Genomic DNA, 25,828 nt, shown 5'->3' on the forward strand with positions numbered 1-25,828 from the left:
GAGCTATGTATGATACGTCATTTTAAAGAGGAAACATGGCAGAATATAATACGCCAATAAAAAAAAATTCGATTTTTTAACCCAAAATCCGATTCCGTATCCCCTTAAAGGAAAATAAACCATTTTAAGTACTGGCACATTTAGACAAAGACGAAGCTTCCTTAGAGCAAATATTCCTTTGCTAATGTTGCTTCCCACTCTTTCTATATGGCTGCCCCAGAATAATTTTGAATTAATTGAGATTCGAAGGAAAGTAACAGCATTTGGACTCCGCTCAAATTCAATGTTATTATTCCACGATACATACAGGTCTTGTATTTTTTTTTTCGGTTGACACAAAGGGTATTAGCTTAACACCAATTTTCAGCTTTGACAGTGCACTGGTCTGCTTCATATTTCACCTTCTGTGCTGTTTCTACAGCTATACAGACTGAAAGATCATCTGAAAATAAGTAAATCCTAGTTGACGGTCCAACTGTGTTACTTGGTAAGTCATTTATATAAATAATAAATAGAATTGGGCCAAGTACAGAACCTTGTGGGACACCCATGCCCACAGGTAAGTAATCTGATTCTGCACCATTAAAAACCACCTTCTGCAATCTATCATTTAGATAAGATTTTATCGGTTCTAGAGCACTTCCTGTAAAGCCATAGAATTGCAGTTTGTTCAATAAGATTTCATGAGACATAATGTCAAAAGCTTTTGATAAATCAAAGAGTTTATTCTGAACCACTAGCTTGCTTTCTAGTTGCTTCACACACTGTGTTAAAAGTGATAAGGCAGATTTAACAGTTCCTAACCCTGATCTGAAGCCAAATTGACTATCAGTGAAGATTTTGTTTTCTTCAAAGTATTTTACTATTTGATTATTTAGTATAGTTTCTATCACTTTAGACAAGATTGGCACAACTGAAACTGGGCTAAAATTATCACAACTTGAGAGGCTGCCTTTTTTGTGTATTGGAGTGACTTTAACAAACTTTAGTGCCTTTGGGAACTGAGTCTCCAATATACATGTGTTTACTACATGTGTTATCAATTCTAGCAGCTGAACTGAGTCACACTTTAACATGGCTGAACTTAAACCATAAACATCATTACTGAAACTGTTCTTCATTTTCTTCAGTATATTAGTAACACCCTGTACCTTGACCAGTTTAAAGCTAAATGTACTTTCTGGCTTTGTGGTGTTTCTGATATGCAGCTTCAATTTCTAACTCAGTGGATTTGAGTTTTTTGTCTACTGCAACAAATTCACCACATCTATTTCCCATTTGCCTATGCTTCTGATAAAACCTTCAATTTTCTGCAAAAATCTCATTGCTATCAATTTCAGGTTTCAACCAGCTTTCTGTACCTAGTATTATGTGAGCTTCACTGCTTTTCATGAGTACTTCAAACTCTGGCACTGTGTTGCAAATGCTTTGGCAGTTTACCACTAGGATTTTGATTCTCTCACCTGTGGGGGGCATTTATTTTGATCTTACACTGATATTTCTGGGTTTCCTACAGCCTTTGTCGTCTGGAATGGATGGAGAGTCACCTAATCTAAAAAAAAAACCTTGTGTGCTCCCCATACATAGTCAACTAACTGAGTAGCGGCCTCTGATGTGTAGTGCACACCTGATCTATTTAAGGGGATCCTACTGTTCTCAACCCTATGGCGCAAGTCCAGGAAGTCACAGTCTAGCTCGTCGCAGAACTTTTAAAGTCTCTGGTTCAGTCCTGCTACTTGACTGAGAACCAAAGGGCCATGATAAGTTCTGGGGACAATACTGCAAATTGTGAGCTTCATTGAAACTGCATGCACAAGGATGGTCCTCTCAACCTTCTCTACCAATAGCTGTAATGATCCAAGAATCACTTCAAAGCCCACATGAGAGGCATACTTTGTTACAACATCGCCAAAATTTGCAGTTGGTTGCACCCTGTTCCCTCAGTGGTTGCTGGAATAGTCTGTTCAACATGCTGAATGAGGCCCCCAGTAGTATACACTGAGTGCACCTTGTGTCCTTCCCTGTCCCTTGCTGCCATTTTTCTAAGGGGTACCATCATTCGCCTTTTGTTTGAACTACTGGGGATTGATAAAGCCCTACCCTTTTGCGTTTGTCTTCTCCTGATGCCAGACAAAACAGGTTTCCCCAAAACAGGTGGAGTGAGTCCCACTGGCTCAGTTTCAGTGAAATAGAGCACCTAAATTTGTTGTTTAAGAGGATTGGTACACTACCCTGAGTTCTCCGTGGTCCCCATCCACCCATTACAGGACACCTAGATCTATAATTGGCACACGACTAGCAGTAAAGTGGATGGATAATGACAGATCCTGTACTCTATGCAGAGGAGGCAGGATCCACAGGAAAGGATAGTACTTGAGGTACCTCTGGGCCACTCAGATAACCGCACAGTTGAGTGTCCCACAAACCACACCAATCTCTGGTACAGGTATCTCAGGTATCTGGTACAGGTATCACAGGTACATGACTCTCGGGAGCTCTTCCAACACACCAATTCAGAGCAGCTGTCAATCATTTGATAGTGGTCAGAGTGATTTCCAACTGCTTACAAATGTCAACCAGCTCATCCCATGTTTAAGAACAACATTCACAGTGGGGCTGCATTTTGTCTGGTGCAATGTATTACAAGGCAGTGAACAAAGGAATTTAAATTAAATCTGCTGATTATCTTTTCATCTGTTGAGCTAAAAAGTTGCTAATTCCGTATAAGAATTGAAGCAGACACACAAAACGAGGTTTCTATCAAGGCAACACAAAATAGCTGATTTCAGTATTTGCTACTTCAGTACTTCTGGATTGTTCATTATCATACAAGGAACACCTTGAATGTGAAAGCCAAACAATTAAAACTGAGACCAACATGGTTAAGACACGTCTGGGACAATGCGGGGAGCATGAGCAAGAATTTTTCTCCCAGGAACAATTGCTATGGTCTATTTGACCACAGAATATTGTGCTCCCATGTGGTTCTAAAGCTCACACATTAAAAATATTCGATGCACAACTGAATGAAACCATGAGGATAATAACTGGTACCTTAAAATTTACCGCAACACCATGGTTACCTGTGCTCAGCAACACTGCACCAACTGAGCTAAGACAAGTACAGGCAGCTTTGCAAGAGTGGAAGAAATTCCATGACCCTGACTGACTGCAAAACTCCTGATCCATGTGGGCACAAATGACCCATCACAAAGTCAGGTGAAGTCCTGGCAACCAGCCTGAGAAAATATCACACAGCCACCCTTTATATTAGTGAAGAATGGAAGACAAGCATCAACCACTTAGATATTGTAAATTCCAACCAAGAGTATCTGGGAATGAATCTTTAAAAAAAAAAAAAAAAAAAAAAAAAAATGTGTGGACGAGACTGAACAGAATAAGGATGGGCCAGTCCATGTGCAATTCCATGAAACATAGCTGGGACATTACAAAGCGGTCTATTGCCTGTCGAATCTCTGGAACAGTTCTGAAGCAAATGCCATGAAGTGGTTCTTTCATCTTCAGACTCAAATCAAATTCACAAGGACTTATGTCATGTTACTGTTCGTTTTTGGAGCATCACCTGCGACAAGCTTTGTGCACAACCCACCCATCATTTTGCACAACAATGCATGGGTGCATACATCACAAGCTGTGGTTGCTCTGTTCGGTCGATGGGACTGGGAAGTACTGTACCAGCCACCATACTCCCTGGACTTAAGTCCTTGTGACTTTGATTTGATTCTGAAGATGAAGGAACCACTTCGTGGTATTCGCTTCAGAACTGTTCCAGAGATCTGACAGGCAGTAGACCGCTTCATTTGCACCATAAACAGAACAGGCTCTAGTAACGGTATACTATGCCTTCCACATCACTGGCAATGGGTTCTACACAATGCTGGTGACTACTTTGAAGGACAGTAACAAGTGCAAAAATGTAACTTTTGTATCAGTTGTGAATAAATTGTTGCCACTATTTAAGTTCCAACCCTCATAATTTCTTATATTTAATATGTTTAAAAAACTTGGATAATAAATACAAATATTTTATATCAGTATATATAAGTAATATTACTTTTCCATATTCAGATATTCTTCCATGTTATAAAAACTATGTGGTTAGTAAAAATTGTTTAAGTTCTACCTTGAATTTATGAAATTCTTTAACTTTCTTTATTGTAGCCGGCAATGCACTAAAAAGTTTTTTGGGCTGATAGTTTACACTTTTTTGGTAGAGCACTCCTCTGTGAAAATAATCTCATTGAAAATTCCTGGTGAGTTTTCAGAAAGCAGACATATTCATAGATGTATAAGCTAGGAAGAGTCATTATTTTAAATTCTCTCTACAGGGAACCCCTTTCATTATTCTAATAGCCCTTTTTTGAAGTTTGAAAGCTTGTTTTGCCATACCTCTATTTCCCCAGAAGATCACACCATATCTAAGCAAACTGTTTGTATAAGCATAATGGGTACACAGCAATGATTCAGTGTTGCAAAAGTCCCGAAGCTTTCTTAGCACATAGCAGTATTTACGTAGTTTTTTACTCCAAACTTCTAGATGCTTTTCCCATATCAAGTGCTCATCCACCCATATTTGCAGGAATTTTGTGTATGGAGCTTGTGCAATAACATAGTTCCCTAACTCAGCTTTTATTCCTCTTCTAGCTTTATTTTTAATATTACTGAAACTCATCAATATCGTTTTAGCATTATTTATGACCAAAGCATTATTGCTAAACCATTTTCCTGTCTCATTTATTGCCCTAAAGACACTCTGTTGCAGATTATCTTCGGTGTATCCTTTTATGAAAATGCTAGTGTCATCAGCGAACATCACCATTTCTGCAACTGTCAGATGGCCTGGCAAATCTTTTATATACACCAAGAACAACAGAGGGCCTAACATGGAACCCTAGCTAGTTTTTTTTTCTTTTTTTTTCTTTTTTTTTTTTTTAAGATACTCTTTGCCTTCATGACGTATTTGCACTTTCTGTTGTCTATGAGAGAGATAAGACTTGAACCATTTGAAGGCAAGTCACCGGACCTCATAAAATTCTAGTTTCATAAGCAATAATCCATGGCTGATTAGACCAGACACTTTAGATAAATCTAAGAATATCTCGCAGCTTAATTCATTCTTGTCCAAGGCATTTAGGACCATTTTCAAGAATTGGAAGACTGCAGAAATGTCTGCTTGTGTCTGTGTATGTGCGGTTGGATATGGGTGTGTGTGCGAGTGTATACCTGTCCTTTTTTTCCCCCTAAGGTAAGTCTTTCCGCTCCCGGGATTGGAATGACTCCTTACCCTCTCCCTTAAAACCCACATCCTTTCGTCTATCCCTCTCCTTCCCTCTTTCCTGATGAAGCAACCGTTGGTTGCGAAAGATTGAATTTTGTGTGTATGTTTGTGTTTGTTTGTGTGTCTATTGACCTGCCAGCGCTTTCGTTTGGTTAGTCACATCATCTTTGTTTTTAGATATATTATTAATGTCAGTTAGATGAGTATCTATACTGGAAAAACTATGTTTGATTACCTTGTTTGGAATTCCATCAATACGAGAAGACATTTTATTGTTTAGTTTATTAATACCATTTCTAATTTCACATTCTGTTACTGGGTACAGAAACATTGTCTTTTCACAAGTTGGTACTTTTATGTTTTTGTTGTTTGAATTGCACAGACTTTTAATTAGGTTTGGTATGTTTACATAATGTTCATTGAATATATTGGCTATCTGTTGAGCATCTTCTGTCATTTTACCCTTAATTTTAATTTTGAAATTATGGGTCTTGATTTTACATTTTCCTATGCTATTGTTTATAACCTTCCAAATTGATTTTGATTTAGTGCTTCCCTTGTTAATGTATGAATCATTCCTTAGCCTTTTTGCCACCTGTAAAACTTTCCTATAGACCCTTCTATATTTCCTATATTATGGTTTTATTATTGTATTTATTTTAGCATGTTTGCTTGGGTTTCTAAGGGTGATTGCTCATTTTTCATCCATTGTGTTACCCATGCATTTGTCTTCTCACTGATTTTCTTTTTAATAGGAATGCCACATCTTAGCAATACTTATAATCAGTAAGAAAACCATCATAATTTTTGTCTACATCATCAGTTTATTCTATGTCCCACTGCACTCTTTTTAGCATACTATTAAAAACCCTTATGTTGTTTGCATTAATAAGTCTTCTTTGTACATATTTTTCAGTGACTGTGCATTTCTTATTGTTCTCATTCCTTACCATAATTTTGAAAGCCATATGGTCAGAAAAGCCTGTATTGTTACTTCAATATTGTACACACAGCACAGAAACCTCCTTAAAATTACAGTTTAAAATTACTTCCAGCTCACACATTTTGTTGCTTAGTCCTTGTACATTCTGATACATCAAAGTCAAGCCACCTAGATTTGGTGCACAGCTCACCTTAGTGTCCCTTTCAGGCTGCTTGGTACAAAAACATCCTTCAAGCAATCTAAATTGCCGATACAAGATAATTTATTTACTATACTAAATATTTTTTGGGCCAGCAGTCTCTTTCCTAATACACCTAGCACTTGACCATGTCTTGTATGGAAAGTTCTCAAGCAGTTACATTTATCAGAGGGTTGATGATTACAACTGATACATTCCTTAATATCTAAAAGAATTACATTTTTAAACTGTTTGCAAATTGTTTCAAAATACTTGTTAGCTTTGGTTACTCATGGTTCTCTGTTTACACATGATGATTCAATTAAATCATAACCATGAGGATTTTAAATAATATAACATTTGTGTTTGTTAACTTGCCCAGTATTGTCTTCAGAGCTGTTGTTGCTGCAGCTGTTTCATTATGGTATATATCATTGGAACACCTATGAGAACTGCAAAGTTACCCCATTGACAAATTACTGCAGTTTTCAGTGTTGGTGAGGGTCTGGTTGAATCTTGCTACAGGTTTCGCTATGCCTTCAGTTTTAATGGGTTTATATATATTTTAGTTGTCAGGATGGATTCTGATGTGTGTTGTTTTTCTCTTGGTATCTCTTGACTCTGTGTTCCATCTTGTTCTTTATCTGTTGCATTTGATACGTTGTTTATTTTACTCGATTTCAAAACAGGCACCATCAAATCTGGGATGCTACAAGATTTTTTGCTGTGGTTTTTATTAGCTGATTTAAATACACCTGCACTTTTTGTGCCACAGTCCATGTTGTTCTGTTTCTTGTGTTTAGCTTCAGATGTGACTGTGTGAATTTCATTATCTTCAGGTCCATTGTAATTGGGTATGTTAGTTTGCTTTCATCTACTCCATACTATTTAATTTTGCTTCCTTTAATTTTTCACTGTAGCTACTTATCCACATATATTTGTAATAGGTATGCAGTTGCATAAAGAAGTTATGAACGACATCTCCTGTCTTGGAGCTCAGAATTGTTTAGAAAATTAGCCACATTTTACATTACCAGATGATGGTCTCCTGTGTATACAGCAAGATAAATAAAAGAAGTTTGTTTCCATGAAAATATCATTACAATAACACTGCTTTTGGATAATGATTTTATTTGTTTTAATTTAGCAAGGACACTGATAACCATGCTGCTTAGAGCTCGAAAATTAACATCATTGTAACAATCTCATGTGAAAATCCTTATTGTTGCATTATGCAATAAATGTTCTTTTTTTGAGTATTGGCTGTAAGTGTGCTGAACATCCCTCTCCCCCTCCCTCCACATACACATCTTAACAAAATGAGATTCCATTAACCCACTTCAGACGAAGAAGAAGCTGCAAAAAAGTGTTTCCACTCATCTTACTTCAACACATTTCCCAAAAGAATTTTGACTAGGCTTGCATGAAATTTAAAATAATTATGTTAGGCCTTTCTATTGACAATGTAGAAAAAAAAAAACCTTGGGAGAGGGAAATCATCAAAATTTCAATACTTCTAGAGTGTCCCTACTTCAGCCCGTCATTTTGCAGAAGAAACAAAACCTAAAAAACTGTTACATTTAGATATGTAAAATAAGGGAAAGGCAACCACACACCTATAGTGGACAGTTGTGTGGAGCATACAATCACTTAACAGAAAACAGTATTCACCAACAGAGGGCGGCAAGTGTTTGTTTTGAAGGCAGTTACTGTAGAGGAGAAGAAAGTACAGATATATTAAAGAATAAAGAATGGACAATGAGTTGTAGATAAGTAAAGAAAGACAGTAACAGAGATATAATGATATGGGAAGGAAGAGAGCCAAATCAACAACTTATAACAATAATGGAAATAATACATAAGATACGGGAGTGGACTGGTGTGTGGAGCATAGAAAAGCATAAGAAAAAACAATGTTCATGTAATGGAATATTTGGTACTTCTTAGAAGTAAAACTCAGCTGAACTACACAATACCCATCTCAAAGACCAAGGTCCATCACTCCAGAGTCAATAAATATTTCTCTCTACACAATGGGCACTAATAAAGTATATAACAATGAACTTATCTGGGGTCATTTGCTTTCTAATTTGAAAACAGGGTTGGACACCATGTTTCATGAAGAAAATGTGCTTGCCCTTTAACTGATGTATGAGATACAGCTTATATAGGCACAGTGCATCATGTATTAGTACAATTGTCATGATGTTTGTTACTTGTATTGCATCTGTTGTGTGTAGTTTACAAGTAGCCATGTAATTTATTAATTAGTTCTGTAATGCAATCTTCCACTACATGTTCCTGTGCTCCTGGTTGCCTTTCTCTTATTTTATGTGTTGTTGCATCCAGGGATTTCCATTATAGTTCTACTTGCAAATACAGGAGCTCAAGTATCACATACTTTTTCTAATACTGTCATTCATAATAACGTGGATAAAGGTATACTATATTATTTCTCATATGCTTTCAAATTATGGATGGACTTGAAGCTATAAGCTACAGGAGGAATGAAAGAATTGCAAGTTTTGTTACAAAAAAAACTATACTTAAGATTTAAAGAATTTTTGCCGTAGATGATATAACATTAGCATTCTTTGATTAAATTCACTATTTATGAATTATGGTGCAACAGGTTTATACATTTGTGTGACACATTTTTTATTTATATTTCTCATCTAGGATTATTTAGGTGCTGTAATAGTTTTCATTGCAATAATTGCTGCCCTAATATCAGTATGGCTATATCCAAATTATATCACACCAGCACTTGTGGGATTAGCAGTAAATTACACATTGCTGGTTCCTATATATTTAAACTGGGTAGTAAAATTTCTTGCTGACATGGAGATGTACATGTGTGCAGTGGAAAGAGTCCACAAGTGTGCAGTGATTCCAACAGAAGACTATCGTTATAGAGGTGAGTACACTGACCATTTCCTTCATTAAATGAAGGGGACTTCATTAACCTGATTCATGATTTTTATTATTTTATAACAACAGGAATTAAAGTACCAAAAAACTGGCCTATGGAAGGTGATATTGTGTTTGAAGATGTATCCTTGAGATATGATTCTGGCTCTCAGTCAGTTATTCATAACTTAAATCTCCATATACCAGCTGGACAAAAAGTAAGTGAAAGACCTGTTGTCAAATATGTTGCAATTAAGATTAATTTTCGTTCAAATAACTAATATTTAGAAGAAGCAATGTTTATCAAGGTTTTGAATGGTGGATGAAAAAAAAGCAGAGTGAGAGAGATGGGAGGAGAACAAAAAGTACATGAATAATGCTCCCCCATGTTGAAAGAAGCATGTAACATATTCTGCAAATGGTCTTCTACTGCATAAGTACACAAATAATTACAGCTCAATGGATATACATATATATCCTTTGTAGCAGTGGATGGGAGTAGGTTTGTGAGGAGAGGCAGCAAGGATGAAGGGAGAACTGTGATTTATTTGCATCAAGGAAAAGGTCAACTCACTCAGACTTTTGTTGCTCAGACACACCGGATATGTGCTAATACTTTGGGAAAGTCTGAACACAAATGTTATTGTGGAGGAAAGTAAAAACATATAATTTAACTATTACAATGTGATGATAACAGAATGTAGTGACAAGTTTATTGTGTTGAAACATTTTGCAAATGTCTGAAATGGTTCTGAAGATGAACAAAACAGAAATCTTTAGTGCTCCACAAATGCTAGTGATAAAAAACACTTCAGTGTAGAAAAAATAAAACGTTTTTCACAGTATATATAATGAATTCTCTTTCACATGCCTTGTCTCACTCATGCAAAACTTATTCATTCATATGCTAGGAAAGTAAAACATATCTCTGATGTTACAAATTTACCTTGTCATTATCTCAGAGTACATCAGCTCTCATTGTATGAACCAGTATAGTCTCTCAAATTACTTAAATGAGGACTGAACAGTACTCCTTTTATGGAAGTTTGTCTAAGAACTCTTTGCAAGCATGCACCTTCAAGAATTCAAAAAAAAAAAATAGCTTACAGATGAATTTTTTAGTTTCATGAAAGGAGAGTAATCAGGTAGGATCATTACTTCAAGGGGGATGCAAAAGTAAATTAAGAGAGTAACTCCCAAGAAACAAATATGTATTTTCCGCTATTAAACTGGTTTTGTTAGCAGGATGAAATAAAATCACACAGAGATATCTCCTTGACTAATACTCCTGGATTTATTCAAAAAGCTTAGGAAGAGGTGTTCTAGCATTCACTTGCAGTAAACAATATGCACTTCATTTTATTTATAGTATCCTTGTTTTGTTTTCCTTTAATAACTGAGATTCTCAATATTCAAACACATGACTGTTCCTTTCTGTATGGATAAAGTTGGAAGAGCATTACCTTTTGTTGGCAGTTAGAATGTTTGATTTTGACCTGTTGGGCGTAAACCCACAGAGAACCTGTATATACTGAGACTTATGCTAATGGATTATACAGTCTCTTTTATCAGTATCTATCAACTACAACACTGAAACGTATACACAGTATTTTTGAATAGCCATCTATACAATCTCCAGAGTAGGAAGAATTGTCTGATAGTTGCATTAACCATCCTTATCAACTATTTTCAGCCTAAGAAAGTGATTTATTTGTTGAGCTAATGTGTTTCATGCAACACTACCCCTTCCTACACCCAAATACTAAACTCAGTTTCCCAAAAAGACACAACCATACAAATCAAAAAGTGATTTTGCGCAGCAAAATGTTTCTTGGAACACTGGTGGTGATGCATTACTGAATAAATTTATCTTGATTTGTTTCTGTCTAAGCATTTAAATAGTTGAAAATTTTAAAATGTTTCAGTAGACTGTTGTGTATTTAAAATCACTGATACAATATTCATAAAACTGAATAAGCATTATAAAGTTGAATATAGGAAATATTTCTGTCTTCTAACCCTATTGCAAAGTTAACCACAGTTCATGAATGAGGCTGCATGCCAACCAAAACAAACACTGCATTAACCTGACTGAGCAGATGACCATTCACAACCACCGATGAAGATAAAAAATCCTGCAGTGACCTATGGCTACCCTATATAGCCAGTCTCCTACCCCTACAAATCTGGGTTAGAATGGCAGTTAATGACATATTGTCACGTAGAAGATGGTATAATTAGATGAATGACGAACAGTAACTTCACTTAACGGAGGTTTATTCAGCACTTGCACATATAAGAGCATGGAGCGAACTGCCTCTGACCAGAACACATACAGTATATATACAGCTACAGAACATTCCAATACAATGATGCTTGACATTTGTGGATACTTCTAGAATATACTAGAACCAAATATAGAGGTTAAAATTGTACAGTACAGGTGAGTTTTGAACTCACGACCTCCATGCAACAGTTTAGTATTATAACCACTACACCATGGTGCTACTCTGATTCTTCTGTGACATTGCTCCCTCCTTAAGAGAACAGCATCTTGGTGTTATGTTCTCCTAGTCCGGGAACGAGTCATTGGTCCTGCATACTCTGACTCCCAATGACTGATGCTCACCTTGGTGGTGATCTTCTTAGAACTTCTTTTGCCGCTACACTCTTTGTCATCTTTCCGCTTGTTGCCTGTTGCTGGAGCTTCAAATTTACCCTGGGTTGCAGGATCCTTGTAGGGCTTCATTCAAAGGAAGTGGACCATATATCTGATCTTTCATTGTCTTGTGTCGGGGTCGAAATCTTCAACTTCATAAGTAACATCAGACAACTGTCTTACAACCTTATAAGGTCCAAAGTAGTGCCTGAGGAGCTTCTCAGAGAGACCAATCTTCCAAACAGGAGTGAATATCCAGACGAGGTCACCAGGCTGGTAAACAACAGGGCGGTGGCTCACATCATACCTTCAGTGATCGGATTCTTGAGCCTGCAGTGTGCGGAGTCAAGCTAACTGCCAAGCTTCCTCAACTCTGGTTAACACCTGGCCGATGTAGTCATCGTCCACATCATCAGGATGTAATGGAAACTCAGTGTCCATCATCGTAGGTGCCTCACACTGCATGCACCAGGAAACCAAACGGCATTACCTTAAACTCATACATGCCCTCAGGGGTGATGAATGAAGTGTTCTTATGATCAGCCTCAACTACTTTGATTTGCTAGTATCCTGAGTACATGTCCATGATTGAGAAAAACTTAGCCACCTTCAGACAATCTAGTGGAAGAGGGTAAACATCCTTTTTAGTTATCTTATTAAGCTTCCTGTAATCAAAACAAAAGCGCCAACTGCCATCCTTCTTCCTGATGAGGACCGCTGGTGATGACCATGGGCTCTGCGAAGGCTGAATGATGTCATTCTTCCTCATTTTCTCTACCTCGTCATGAATTATTCGACGTTCCCTTGCTGACACATGATATGCTTTCTGGCTTATTGGTTGATGGTCTCCAGTGCTAATCCAGTGCTTCACCATCGATTTGTCTCATTTGCTCTTCATCTGCGGATTGAAGCATTCAGAGAACTCTTCTGTTGTTCCTAAGTGAGATCTGGTGATAGGCTAGAAGACCTTGCCTTGTAGTGGTAGTGCTAATTTTGCCTACAGACTCGGCATGGGAGGTTTCTATGACGCTCAGCTGTTCTTCAATTAATGGCTCAGTGTTTGCTTTGCACATGCATCTTGGAAGGATCTTCGGTTCTCAGCAACAGTTAACTATTCACAATTCACTGAATCCATTCTTAAATGAGACGAAAGAGGCTGGGATGGTCAAGTTATTCTTCAGTGGTATGTTTCCCTTACATTTCACTACAAGATCCATGGGTTGATGCATGGCATGACCCGTGACAGTTACGTATATTACTAGCACTGACTGCAAGAATGATCACTTCATCCGGTACACATAGTCTCCACACACTTGGATGTGCATCTTCCTGTTCACAGTATCTCATCTCATCTAGCATAATCTTAGAGTGACCACAATCTATAATTGCCTGAGAAGCTTTCAAAAAGTCCCATCCAAGAATGACATCATGACTACACTCTTGTAAGACGATGAATTCTAAGGGCTGTGTATCGTCACTTATACCCACATGAATGGTACATCTTCCTATTGGTTTTACATATTTCCCATTAGCCACCTTCAGCAAATATGTTCTGCTGTCGGCAAATATGGTTTTCTGCAACTGGTGACAGTACTTCTCCAAAATGACTGAGTATGATGCTCCAGAGTCCACAAGAGCTTTGGGTGGTTGGCCTTCCATGACGATATCAACGTAGTTTCCTATCATTTTTATAGTGATCGACGGCGGATGATTTTTCTCACCTCCAAGGAAGGTCGCTCCCTTTAGTTTTCCAGGTTGCAGCAGCTAGGTGATTATCTGGAGCTTCTAAACAGTAATGGAGACCTTGCTCGGCATGTTGGGGAGTGTCCTCTCAGTGGCTAGCTTGCGGCAATGGTGACCTACATCTTCCTGCACCCACATCTTTTTGTTCACCTACGTTGTCTCTGAGTTGGCATCAGCTAAGATTGGTCTGTTGTCTTCTGGCGCGGGAATCATCAGCCTTTCTCGACAATAGTGCACCACATGACCCGGTTGTCCACAGTGGGAACACACTGGTTGGTTATCCTGGGTCCTCCAGATATCAGTCTTCCTTGGTGCTCAAACAGGCTCCTCATGCGGCATTGTAAGAATGTAACTTCACCTGGGTCTCAACGTTTTCACCATTTTAAAGGGAAATGAAGGATGAGAGATTGGGTTCAGTGTCTGTTCCACTTCCTCCCTTATGACCTATTGAAGCATCTCGGTTTTTTGCTTGCCGTGCAATCCAAGTGCCTTCTGAACTTCCTCTTTCACTACCCGATGAAGAACACTTGTGAAATCAGTTGCTTCCTCCATCACAGACTTCGATATGATGTTTGGAAGCCGTTCAAACTTGTTGCATGTAATTCATTTTTGATGCATTGTCTTGATATACTGGCATCATTTTATGAAGTAGTCTGCTGTCGAAACTTCCTTCAGGGGTAGGGCTTGATACATGTCCTTAGCAACACCCTTCATGAGATGTGCAACCTTATCATCCTCCTTCATTCTAGGATCCATTATTTCACACAGCTCCAAGACGTCTTGAATATAGGATGCTGTAGTTTCTCCTGAACACTGTGCCCTGTACTTTAATTTATCTTCAACCTTGCACTTCTGTCATTGTGAGTTGCCGAAATACTTGCTCAGTTCCACCTGGACCACTTCCCAGCTTCTAAACTTCTCCTCATTGTTCTCATACCATTGCTTGGCAGTGCCCTCCAAGTAGAAAAATGGGTTAGCCAAACGCACAGTGTCATCCCATTTGTTAAATTTGGCTATACGCTCATATACCTTCAGCCACTTGTTTGGATCTTGGCCATTGTCACCAGAGAGCTCGGAAGGATGTCTCATGTGGTGGCACACTGTTGCTGTCATCATAACGTCGTCTTCTTCTTCTGTCTCCGGTAGATTGCAGTCTGTTGAATAGGGCTTGAACTCGGGTTTCTCGCTACGTAAACAGTGGCTCTGTCGTAGCCTGATGAGAGCCACTGTGTAATCGATAATGTGTGCTATCACAAGTTTCAATACCAAGCACCTCCACCAGAATAATGCCCATAGAAGATGGTGTAATTAGATGAATGGCGAACGCTAACTTCACTTAACAAAGGTTTATTCAGCACTTGCACATACAAGAGCGCGGAGCAAACTGCCTCCGGCCAGAACACATACAGTATATACAAGGTGTTACAAAAAGGTACGGCCAAACTTTCACACACAAATAAAGAAAAGATGTTATATGGACATGTGTCCGGAAATGCTGAATTTCCATGTTAGAGCTCATTTTAGTTTCGTCAGTATGTACTGTACTTCCTCGATTCACCACCAGTTGGCTCAATTGAAGGAAGGTAATGTTGACTTCAGTGCTTGTGTTGACATGCGACTCATTGCTCTGCAGTACTAGCATCAAGCACATCAGTATGTAGCATCAACAGGTTAGTGTTCATCACGAATGTGGTTTTGCAGTCAGTGCAATGTTTACAAATGTGGAGTTGGCAGATGCCCATTTGATGTATGGATTAGCACGGGGCAATAGCCGTGGCGCGGTACGTTTGTATCGAGACAGATTTCCAGAATGAAGGTGTCCCGACAGGAAGACGTTCGAAGCAATTGATCGGCGTCTTAGGGAGCACGGAACATTCCAGCCTATGACTCGCGACTGGGGAAGACCTAGAACAACGAGGACACCTGCAATGGACGAGGCAATTCTTCGTGCAGTTGACGATAACCCTAATGTCAGCGTCAGAGAAGTTGCTGCTGTACAAGGTAACGTTGACCATGTCACTGTATGGAGAGTGCTATAGGAGAACCAGTTGTTTCCGTACCATGTACAGCGTGTGCAGGCACTATCAGCAGCTGATTGGCCTCCACGGGTACACTTCTGCGAATGGTTCATCCAACAATGTGTCAATCCTCATTTCAGTGCAAATGTTCTCTTTACAGATGGGGCTTCATTCCAACTTGATCAAATTATAAATTTTCACAATCAACATGTGTGGGCTGACGAGAATCCGCACGCAATTGTGCAATCACGTCATCAACACAGATTTTCTGTGAATGTTTGGGCAGGCATTGTTGGTGATGTCTTGATTGGGCCCCATGTTCTTCCACCTATGCTCAATGGAGCACGTTATCATGATTTCATACGGGATACTCTACCTGTGCTGCTAGAACATGTGCCTTTACAAGTACGACACAACATGTGGTTCATGCACGATGGAGCTCCTGCACATTTCAGTCGAAGTGTTCGTACGCTTCTCAACAACAGATTCGGTGACCGATGGATTGGTAGAGGCGGACCAATTCCATGGCCTCCACACTCTCCTGACCTCAACCCTCTTGAATTTCATTGATGGGGGCATTTGAGAGGCTCTTTGTGCTCGTATTGTGGACGGCTGTGATACAATATGCCATTCTCCAGGGCTGCATCAGTGCATCAGGGATTCTATGCGACGGAGGGTAGATGCATGTATCCTCGCTAATGGAGGACATTTTGAACATTTCCTGTAACAAAGTGTTTGAAGTCACGGTGGTACATTCTGTTGCTGTGTGTTTCCATTCCATGATTAATGTGATTTGAAGAGAAGTAATAAAATGAGCTCTAACATGGAAAGTAAGCGTTTCCGGACACATGTCCACATAACATATTTTCTTTCTTTGTGTGTGAGGAATGTTTCCTGAAATTTTGGCCGTACCTTTTTGTAACACCCTGTATACAGCTACAGAACATTCTAGCACAATGATTCTTGACATTTGTGGATACTTCTAGAATGTACTCGAACCGAATATAGAAATTAAAATTGTACAGTCCAGGTGAGTTTTGAACTTACGATCCTCCATGCAATAGTTTAGTATTATAACCACTACACCACAGTGCCACTCAGCTTCTTCTGCGACAATATACATGGCATTTCAGAAGTGATGGTCAATATTCAGGAATGATAATTCAAAACAAAAAAGTCAGTTAAACATGGGCACTAAAGTGCATACCTTAACAACTGTGAGCAATTCTTGATCTTCATACTTTGAAACCAATCTCTCCTACTGCAAGCTCTTTGCTTTTCATATTTTGGGAAGTGGTAAAAAAATGTCCAGTAATCATGTGCGCTAAAATGCATACCTGAAGAGCTAAGAGCACTTTTTCATCTTTGCTACTTTGAAACACAACTCTTCTACTGAACAAGTGCTCATAACTACCACTTCCCAAAATATGGAAAGCAAAGAGCTTGCAGTAGAAGAGATTTGTTTCATAGTATCAAAGATCAAGAATTGCTCATAGCTCTTACTAGCCCATGTTTACTTGACTTTTTTGTTTCTAATGCTCATTCCTGTCACATCCATGAATATTGACCATCATTTCTGAAATACACTGTATAGTACAATTTTATAATTGTTTAATTAATTGACCAATTTACAATAGTGTCATATCAATTTAATTTATGCTTATTTCAATTGCACTTAATGGTTTTCTGTATCTTCTTTAGTCCATGAGATAATTCCAGTTTATTAATATGCTAATTCTTGCATAAATAAAACGTACCCTTAAATGTATTGCTTTGTTACATTTGATACACGAATGAAACCCACTTTGTAATCTTTTTCTTGATAGTGGTTATAGATTTCTCAAATAACAACCATTTCAGATGGTAATTAGCCATTACTACCATAAAATGGGGTTATTTGAAACATTTTTGAACTTTTGCTGTGTCTTGTTTTTTCACTTTACAAAAGTATTGATTTAATGAATTCCAGGGTACAGATGCCATTAAAGTGAAGATACTGCCATAAATTTTTTTAAAAAATTTCTTTATAGTGACTTTTTTGTACAAAAAATGTTGATGTTAAAAGTTTCCCCATGGCAGGGTGTTACTTGAAACACCTCTGCCTTTTTACTGAAAACTTTCACTTTTGCAAATTTGATTTTTTGTGGGATATTTGCAACAGTGTACTAAATACAAAAAAGATGTGTAATGTATTTTCATCTATTAAAATCCAAAATCGAGTAAAAATTGAAACAGTAATGAATAATTCTTATTGACATACATTTCAAATACAGTATATGAGGGTGAGATACAGTAGAAAGTGCAAAATAATGGCAGAGTACTTAAAAATTTAAAAACTTATATTTGCAATGGAAAATGGTAATGTCCTCTTCTTTCAAATAAAGAGGTAACAACATGGATAACATTTTTTATGGTTATGGAGCCTATATCTTATTTCGGGAATATATAAAGTATATGTAAGTTTATTTTGTTGACTTTCTCATGAATTTCATACCTGTCTGATAGCATTAATGCATTGTATCTGAGCCACACAGTGTTTCAAAGTCAGTTTTTTGATCCTTCATCATATTTAATCCACACCAAGATTAAATCATTTGGCTTTAGCTGACTGTGGTTAGTATTTTCAGTGCTTGCAGTTGCATGTGTTGTGTGCTGACAGAACTGATCTTCAGTCTTGTCCTGGTAGTATTATTCTACATTTTCATGCTCAGGAGAACTACTGTTAAGGTCTATGTCACTGCTAGGGGCATATGCAGAATAATCATGAGTATCATTGTTAGTGTCACTGCTGGTACAAATCACCTGTGGTTTATTCCGTTCCCTCATTTTATTAATTCTTTTGACCTGATGTTGCACAGATTGAATTTGTTGCTTCCCAGGAGGGTTAATCAGTCTCTTCTTCTTCTGTTTACCATGACTGGAAACAGAAGGCTACAGTTTTTTTATGTCAGTATGCTATAGTTACTGAACGACCTCCACTGAAACACTTCTCCCTCGTATTATAGTAAGAAGCTTCCTTGTGGGCTGCGGTTCTGAGCACTGACTGACTGAATGTTTTGCACTGGTCTGTGAGGTCTCAGCTCTCTTAAACTCCTCCAAAAATTCTTTTAAGCAGCTGGACCAAGATTCCTCATGTGTAGTCTCTTCATTTCCTTTTGGCAGGTTTTCCAAAACCTTAACTGTATTCAAAGACATAACCCCACATGATCCTCAAACCTTGCAATCTGATTTTGCTTAGATGAACCATCTTTTTTCTAATTCAGTCAAATATCTCTTCAGCAGATGAGGGAAACAGTCTTTTGGAATGAGTCCTCTGTACTTCATCTTATATTCATCAAGAGTCCTCCACCAAGACCTCTTAAGAGGCCTAAAATATACTGCAGCAAGAAGTTGACACAAATGGGTACTGTTTGGTGGAAGTAGAACAAAACGAATGTTGTTCTCTTTGCACAAACTGATAACTGTCAAAGAAATGTGGTTGCTAAGATTATCACCTATGAGCAATTTAAGAGACTGTCAGTTAAACTTCTTGAAGTATGGCAAGGCAATGCTGCAAAACCAGTCCTCAAAAACAATGACATTGAACCATCCATTCTTAGATCTATTGTAGTGTGAGCCAGTAGAGCCCGCTTCAGTCCCTGAGTTATACAGGTGTTCATTTTTGAATCAAACATAACCTGGTAGAAGAACTCCAGAGGCTGAACCACTAATCACTATGGATAACTGTTATTCATTCTGGATGCTTACATCCCCTGTGAGTAATAACTTTTTTCCTTTGTGGCTCATCACTTGTGATTGTTTCATCATAATTTACAATTACACATTGACCCAACCCTTACAGTGATTCTCTCAATTACTCAAGATATTCTACAGTCATTTCAGCAGTCAGAGCTGCTCTTGGTTGAGTTATATTCTGGCACAAACACTCTGACAGAACTGATCAATGTCTATCAAAGAATCCTCTGACCCAATCAATGCCAGGTATAGTTTTTTTCTAAAACACTTCTCTATAATCCCTCTTCAATCTAAAAACCCTTTTACAATGAGACAAACATCTAACTGAGTTACTGGAAACTTGCAATACATCTTTAATCCTTGGCAATTGATATTGTTGACCAGCCAACATTTTTCATATGTTTGCCATGTAATTCTCTACTTAGAGTTTCTGCAGAGATTCCATTCATCTGTGCTGCCTTATTCAATGAAATAACACCACTCTGCATTTACTTGAAAGCCAAATGTTAGATTTCTTCTGAATACCTTCTGTATTTTTGGGCACGTGTGGTAATTAAATACACTCTTGGGATCTTGGGCTAAAACAAAAAGAAAGAAGCAAAATAACCATATTCCATGTAATATAGTGTGAAATGGTGTTTACAGTTATTGTGTGAAATTGTGTGTACAGTTCAGCCTGGGGTAACTTGAAATGTATAGCTATACTTGAAACACCCATTTCAAGTTACTTGCACCTGCCATTAAAATTTAAAATGAAAAATATATCAGAAAGATGGAGAGCTAATGAAAGTTTACTGCTATAGCCATTTTGACAATAAGTGAGGTTAGGCACCTACACAATTTCACTAATTTTACTCTTTTGTATTTAATTCTACAGCAGAAGTTTACAGGGGTTAATTTTTGGGTTAAGAAATGTCTCTATGACTGAAATTGCTTAAAAAGTTTATAACAAATTTATTCCAGAAATTGTCTGAACATACAACAAATGAAATACACCACAAATCAGTATTGTCAACCATGTAGAAGCAAAGCTTGACTCTAGCATTTCAAGTAACCCCACCAGTTTAGGTTACCCATTTTACAGTATGTTTCAAGAAGAAAATGTGCATTCATGTTAACCAGTATGTGAGATACAGTTTATATAGCCACAGCATATTTTGTATTAGTATATTTGTCATTTTGTGTGACTTGCATTACTTCTGTTGTATACAGTTTACAAGTAATCATTGTAAAGTCTTGTTTCTAAGTTTTATTCCAAATTGTGTTAAGATTCTGACTTTCTGGTACACTCTTCTGATACTGCTCATTCTCCTCTTTACATAGTTATCTTGTCATATTGATAATATATGTGGATCAGAAGTTATAATAAAAACACTTTAATTCACGAATTCATATCTTTGTGTGCAAATTTTTCATTAATGAAATAGTCTATGAATGACTGGCTATAGTCACAATGTCCATCTCTTAATAAGATTTGAGATTCTGTTGCCCATTATTTTCATTGTTCAACAGTGTGAAAGTCTTCTTCCTAAAATGTATTTTGGCACTGTCTGTATGCTACATGCATATGTGACACCACCATAATCAGCTTTTAAATTCTCGGGCTCCAGCCATCCAGTCACTGAATTCAAAACCCACCAATGAGCACCAGTTTCAAATACATCACTGCCACATGATCTTGATCATTCTCTGATCAATATGTGACAATACATGATGTGTATGATTCAGCAAGGAATAGGAAGAGGTTTACAATGAGTAAACCTTAAAAATTGTTTTTATAACCTGCTGTTTGTCACTAACAGATTTCAACTCCTGTGGAAACCAACTGCTGCAAAATTTTTCTACACAGTGTTTAAGGGTGTGCTCACTATGTAAAGATTGTTCCAGAAAGTATTACCACCATAACAAACTGCAGTTTTCAGCAGCAATTTTAGGGCTAGTTTGGAAGATTGGATTATCGTCAATCACATCATAACACTGGATTATGGTCAACTGAAATATCACTGAAAAATTACAGGAAATACTACAAGTGTGGAAGCTTCAGGCAAGAAACCCTGACAGTGTTAGTTCTGTGGCTACTGTTAAAAAAAGCATACAAGGTACAAAACAATTTAAGAGACTGTCTGACAGTACAAGCTGTAAAGTGCAAACTAAGGCTAGAAAGGAGAGTGTTAAGAAGTTCCAACAACCCTACCACAACAACGGTCAAAAATTAATTATGATTGTAGTCTTGCTCACGCTGCTAAATATTGCATTTTCGGGCATCAACAAAGTTATGTTATGTGGCAGGTGTCATTAGAGCACAGTTAATAAAGTCATTTCATGAAATAATGGATAAACTAGGCACTCATCTTTTCGTGTTTCCCATGCTGATCTTGCTAGTCTCATTGTGAACTCATGGCTCAATCGTCAAAAATCTAGCTGGTGATGATTCCAAGCTCAGATGCAAAGAGGCCTAGGTGTTATACTGCGATATTCAAAAGTTTTATAGATGTGTTTCATAAACCATCTTGAAGATTAAACTTTTGCAAGTTAGCACAATGGTGATGTAAAAAAGTAATCAGCACTCCGAATTTAAGTTACACTTCTTTTTTATTACTTTTGTTGCAATATCACTTCACAATATAAAACACACTTGAAAATATCTTACTCACATTTCATAAACTATAAACTGACTCCAATTTGTGTCTTTTCAATATGACGACCAAGACTAGACTTTTCAATAACTGCTTATGCGCCCAAAACTCAGGGTTACAAGTATGTCAAAGATCATAGTGACAAAAGAAAGAATACACATAAGAATAATATCATTGTAATACAAACATATCGATGTATCAAAGTACCTGTACATTAATGAAATCAAATCTGAATGTTGTCTCAGAAATATGTTAACTACTTTACAGAAACACACTAGAATATTGCTGGTATCGAGAGGTTGAGGTGAGGTGCCGTAATGGTTATATAATTCAAGTACCATTATAAAGTCCAGTGAAATGAGAGTTTTATTCATCTTGTAACAAACAATTTTCAAGTCATTTGATGTGATGTATTGGTGACTGCTACAACCCTGCATGTAATACTTGGATATGTGCCATGGCACCAGCATGCTACCCTTTGAATATTTTGCCAATAGCATTTGCGCAAGCCAGACCAGAGGCCACCCGTGGTGGACCACATGAGTTATGCACATGGCACAACATTCACCATGCCATCTGCTGGAGCCCTTCTCTTTATAAACACAGTGCAGTAGGCATTTGCTCTCATCAGCAACTGCTTGTATCAGTAGCTGAATTGTTTCTATGTTTGTGTCTACAATCTCAACTTTTGTTCGCTTCTCTCAGAAGAAGAATAAACTTTGTTTCACTTTGGCTAAGCTGTTGTTTGTGTCTTACAATACAATACAGAGATAAGATTTACAATAAGAAAGATTTTCAAGAGAAATATGAAACTTTACATTATTTTATGTACATTCCATAGATATTGGTACATGAAAACATACTGCAGTTTCCAGTATACAGAAACAAGATGTATAGTTACCTTATTCAAACTTTGAAACTGTTCTCAATGAATTTTTTAACAGAATAACAACACTTTTCCATCAGAAGAGTAAAGCGGAATCTTTTCAGTGTATCAGGCTCCATGTTAAATATTTTATTCCCCTTTATTACCCTGTGAACTTTTAACCCCATGTACTCTGGTATCAGGAATGTGTCAGGAGTTTAAAATTCTCTCTGTGGTGAGTGCTGTAGTTGTGGTTGAAAGAGAAACAGCTTAATGTACGCTGATATTTATATAAGAATAACGAAACTTTGTACATGTTAAGGGAGTTGCAGAGGTGTCTTGTGATTTTGGCACCTGCCAGAATACACTTTGCAAATGCTAAGCTGTTGAGTTTATTTGCTAGGAAGTCAGTGCATACCTTCCAATTTAAATTTTTATCAAGATTTAGGCCTAAGACTACATGGTTTGCTTCTGTGATATCCTGATCACTGTAAGTTACATATATTTCACTCAATTCTAATACTTAGTTTCAGTCCATTTCGATGGAACCAAGGTTCAGGTATTTATAAAGTATTTTTGACACATTCTGGAATTATTTCAAGCATCTCTTTTTCAGATAGAACTGATGTATTGTCAGAAAATAAACCTGACTGAACATCAATAGCAAGTGGTAGAAAAGGAACAGATATGGACGCAATATCAAATCCTGTGGGACTCCTTGGGAAATTGTTTTCCATCTTGAGGTGTAATTTCTTGAATTTGAAATTCAAGTTACTCTTTGTTTCCTATCTGTTATGTAAAGTTGTACTATTGTGAAAAAGAGCCCCTGGTTCCATGCATCTAACAAGGGAAAATCCAAATGGAATGTAACAGTATTATGAAAAGGATAATTGCTACTCATCGTACAGCAGAAATGCTAGGTACAACAAAAAGACTGTCAGAAAATGAGCTTTCAGCCAATAAGGCCTTTGTCAGAGATAGAACATACACACGTTCTGAGGCCAGCAGCCAGAGGCAGCAGCCATGTATGTATGAGTTGTGTCTGCATCTTTGGGGAAGGCCTTGTTGACTGAAAGCTCATTTTCTGACAGTATTTTTCTTGTGTCTTGTGACTCAGCATCTCCACTAAATGGTGAGTAGCAACTATCCTTTCCATAATATTGTCTGTAATTTGTGGAGAAGTAGGCAGTGGTTTAGGCTTTTGTCAGGTCACAGAACACTCCTGTGACCTTTTTGCTCGTATCTAATGTGTGAAATATTTTTTGAGGAAATGCATCAATGACATTTATGGTGCATTTTTCCTGCTGGAATTTTTAAATTTATTCTGCTACAATCTTTTCAAATGCTTTAGAGAAGACTGGCAGAAGAGAGATAGGGTAGTGATTCGGGTATTTCATTATGTTTGGAAAATGTCCCTGCTCAAGAAATTGGTTTATAGTAACTGACAGTGGTTGTGAAATGATATTATGCACATTCTTGATTGAAGAAGTGGGTGTTTCATCCCACCCAGATGAAGTTTTCTTTTTAAAGACAGTATTTCAGTTCCCACATTCCTTTCGGTGATTTTTTTGAAATTGGTTGGTTTCCAAGCTTAAGAAAATTCCTTTGTCTTGACAGGCTGCCATATTTACATCTGATCTTGCTACATTTAAAAAGAATTTGTTGAAATAATTTGACATCTGATCAGGATTTATTACAATATCATTTTAAAGTCTAATTTTCAAAATCAATTGACTTTTGACTTTGGCTCCTAATTATGACTGAACAACTGACTACATTGCTTTTGTCTTATTTCTGTGTATGAGGATAAATCTATTATTTGGCATTTTTTAGCTGCCACTACAATTCCCCTGGATAAAGATTTATAGCACTTGATGTACATCACAAAATTAGAATTTCATGTGATTTTAATTCACTCTATAGCTCTCTTTCTGGCTCTAGAAATTTTTAGTTCTAGGTGTAATCCACTTAAGTTTACCTTGCTACAGTAGGAAGAAATATCAGTACACTCCAGGGAACATAATGTGCAGTCGAAACAGAAGCATTAAAAATTGGCCTCACAGTAAATGAAAACAAAGCAGAATGTATGATAATGTCACAAGAACCCCTAAAGATACGAGGGCAGTTCAATAAGTAATGCTACACATTTTTTTTCTCGGCCAATTTTGTTTGAAAAAACCGGAAATTTCTTGTGGAATATTTTCAAACATTCCCGCTTCGTCTCGTATAGTTTCATTGACTTCCGACAGGTGGCAGCACTGTACGGAGCTGTTAAAATGGCGTCTGTAACGGATGTGCGTTGCAAACAATGGGCAGTGATCGAGTTTCTTTTGGCGGAAAACCAGGGCATCTCAGATATTCATAGGCGCTTGCAGAATGTCTACGGTGATCTGGCAGTGGACAAAAGCACGGTGAGTCGTTGGGCAAAGCGTGTGTCATCATCGCCGCAAGGTCAAGCAAGACTGTCTGATATCCCGCGTGCGGGCCGGCCGTGCACAGCTGTGACTCCTGCAATGGCGGAGCGTGCGAACACACTCGTTCGAGATGATCGACGGATCACCATCAAACAACTCAGTGCTCAACTTGACATCTCTGTTGGTAGTGCTGTCACAATTGTTCACCAGTTGGGATATTCAAAGGTTTGTTCCCGCTGGGTCCCTTGTTGTCTAACCGAACACCATAAAGAGCAAAGGATAACCATCTGTGCGGAATTGCTTGCTCGTCATGTGGCTGAGGGTGACAATTTCTTGTCCAAGATTGTTACAGGCGATGAAACATGGGTTCATCACTTCGAACCTGAAACAAAACGGCAATCAATGGAGTGGCGCCACACCCACTCCCC

At 37.8% G+C, this 25,828-nt stretch overlaps 1 protein-coding gene across 1 annotated transcript in view; it reads left to right on the forward strand.

Moving 5' to 3' along the window:
• LOC126259407 (ATP-binding cassette sub-family C member Sur) overlaps positions 1-25,828 on the forward strand; it is a 377,896-nt gene that overhangs the window by 313,697 nt on the left and 38,371 nt on the right. The window contains exons 22-23 of the mRNA XM_049956187.1: positions 9,100-9,337; positions 9,421-9,548. Of these exons, the coding sequence (XP_049812144.1) occupies positions 9,100-9,337; positions 9,421-9,548 (366 nt within the window). The remainder of the gene's footprint in view (positions 1-9,099; positions 9,338-9,420; positions 9,549-25,828) is intronic.

This window comes from Schistocerca nitens, chromosome 1 (assembly GCF_023898315.1).
Source record: "Schistocerca nitens isolate TAMUIC-IGC-003100 chromosome 1, iqSchNite1.1, whole genome shotgun sequence".
Taxonomy (NCBI): domain Eukaryota; kingdom Metazoa; phylum Arthropoda; class Insecta; order Orthoptera; family Acrididae; genus Schistocerca; species Schistocerca nitens.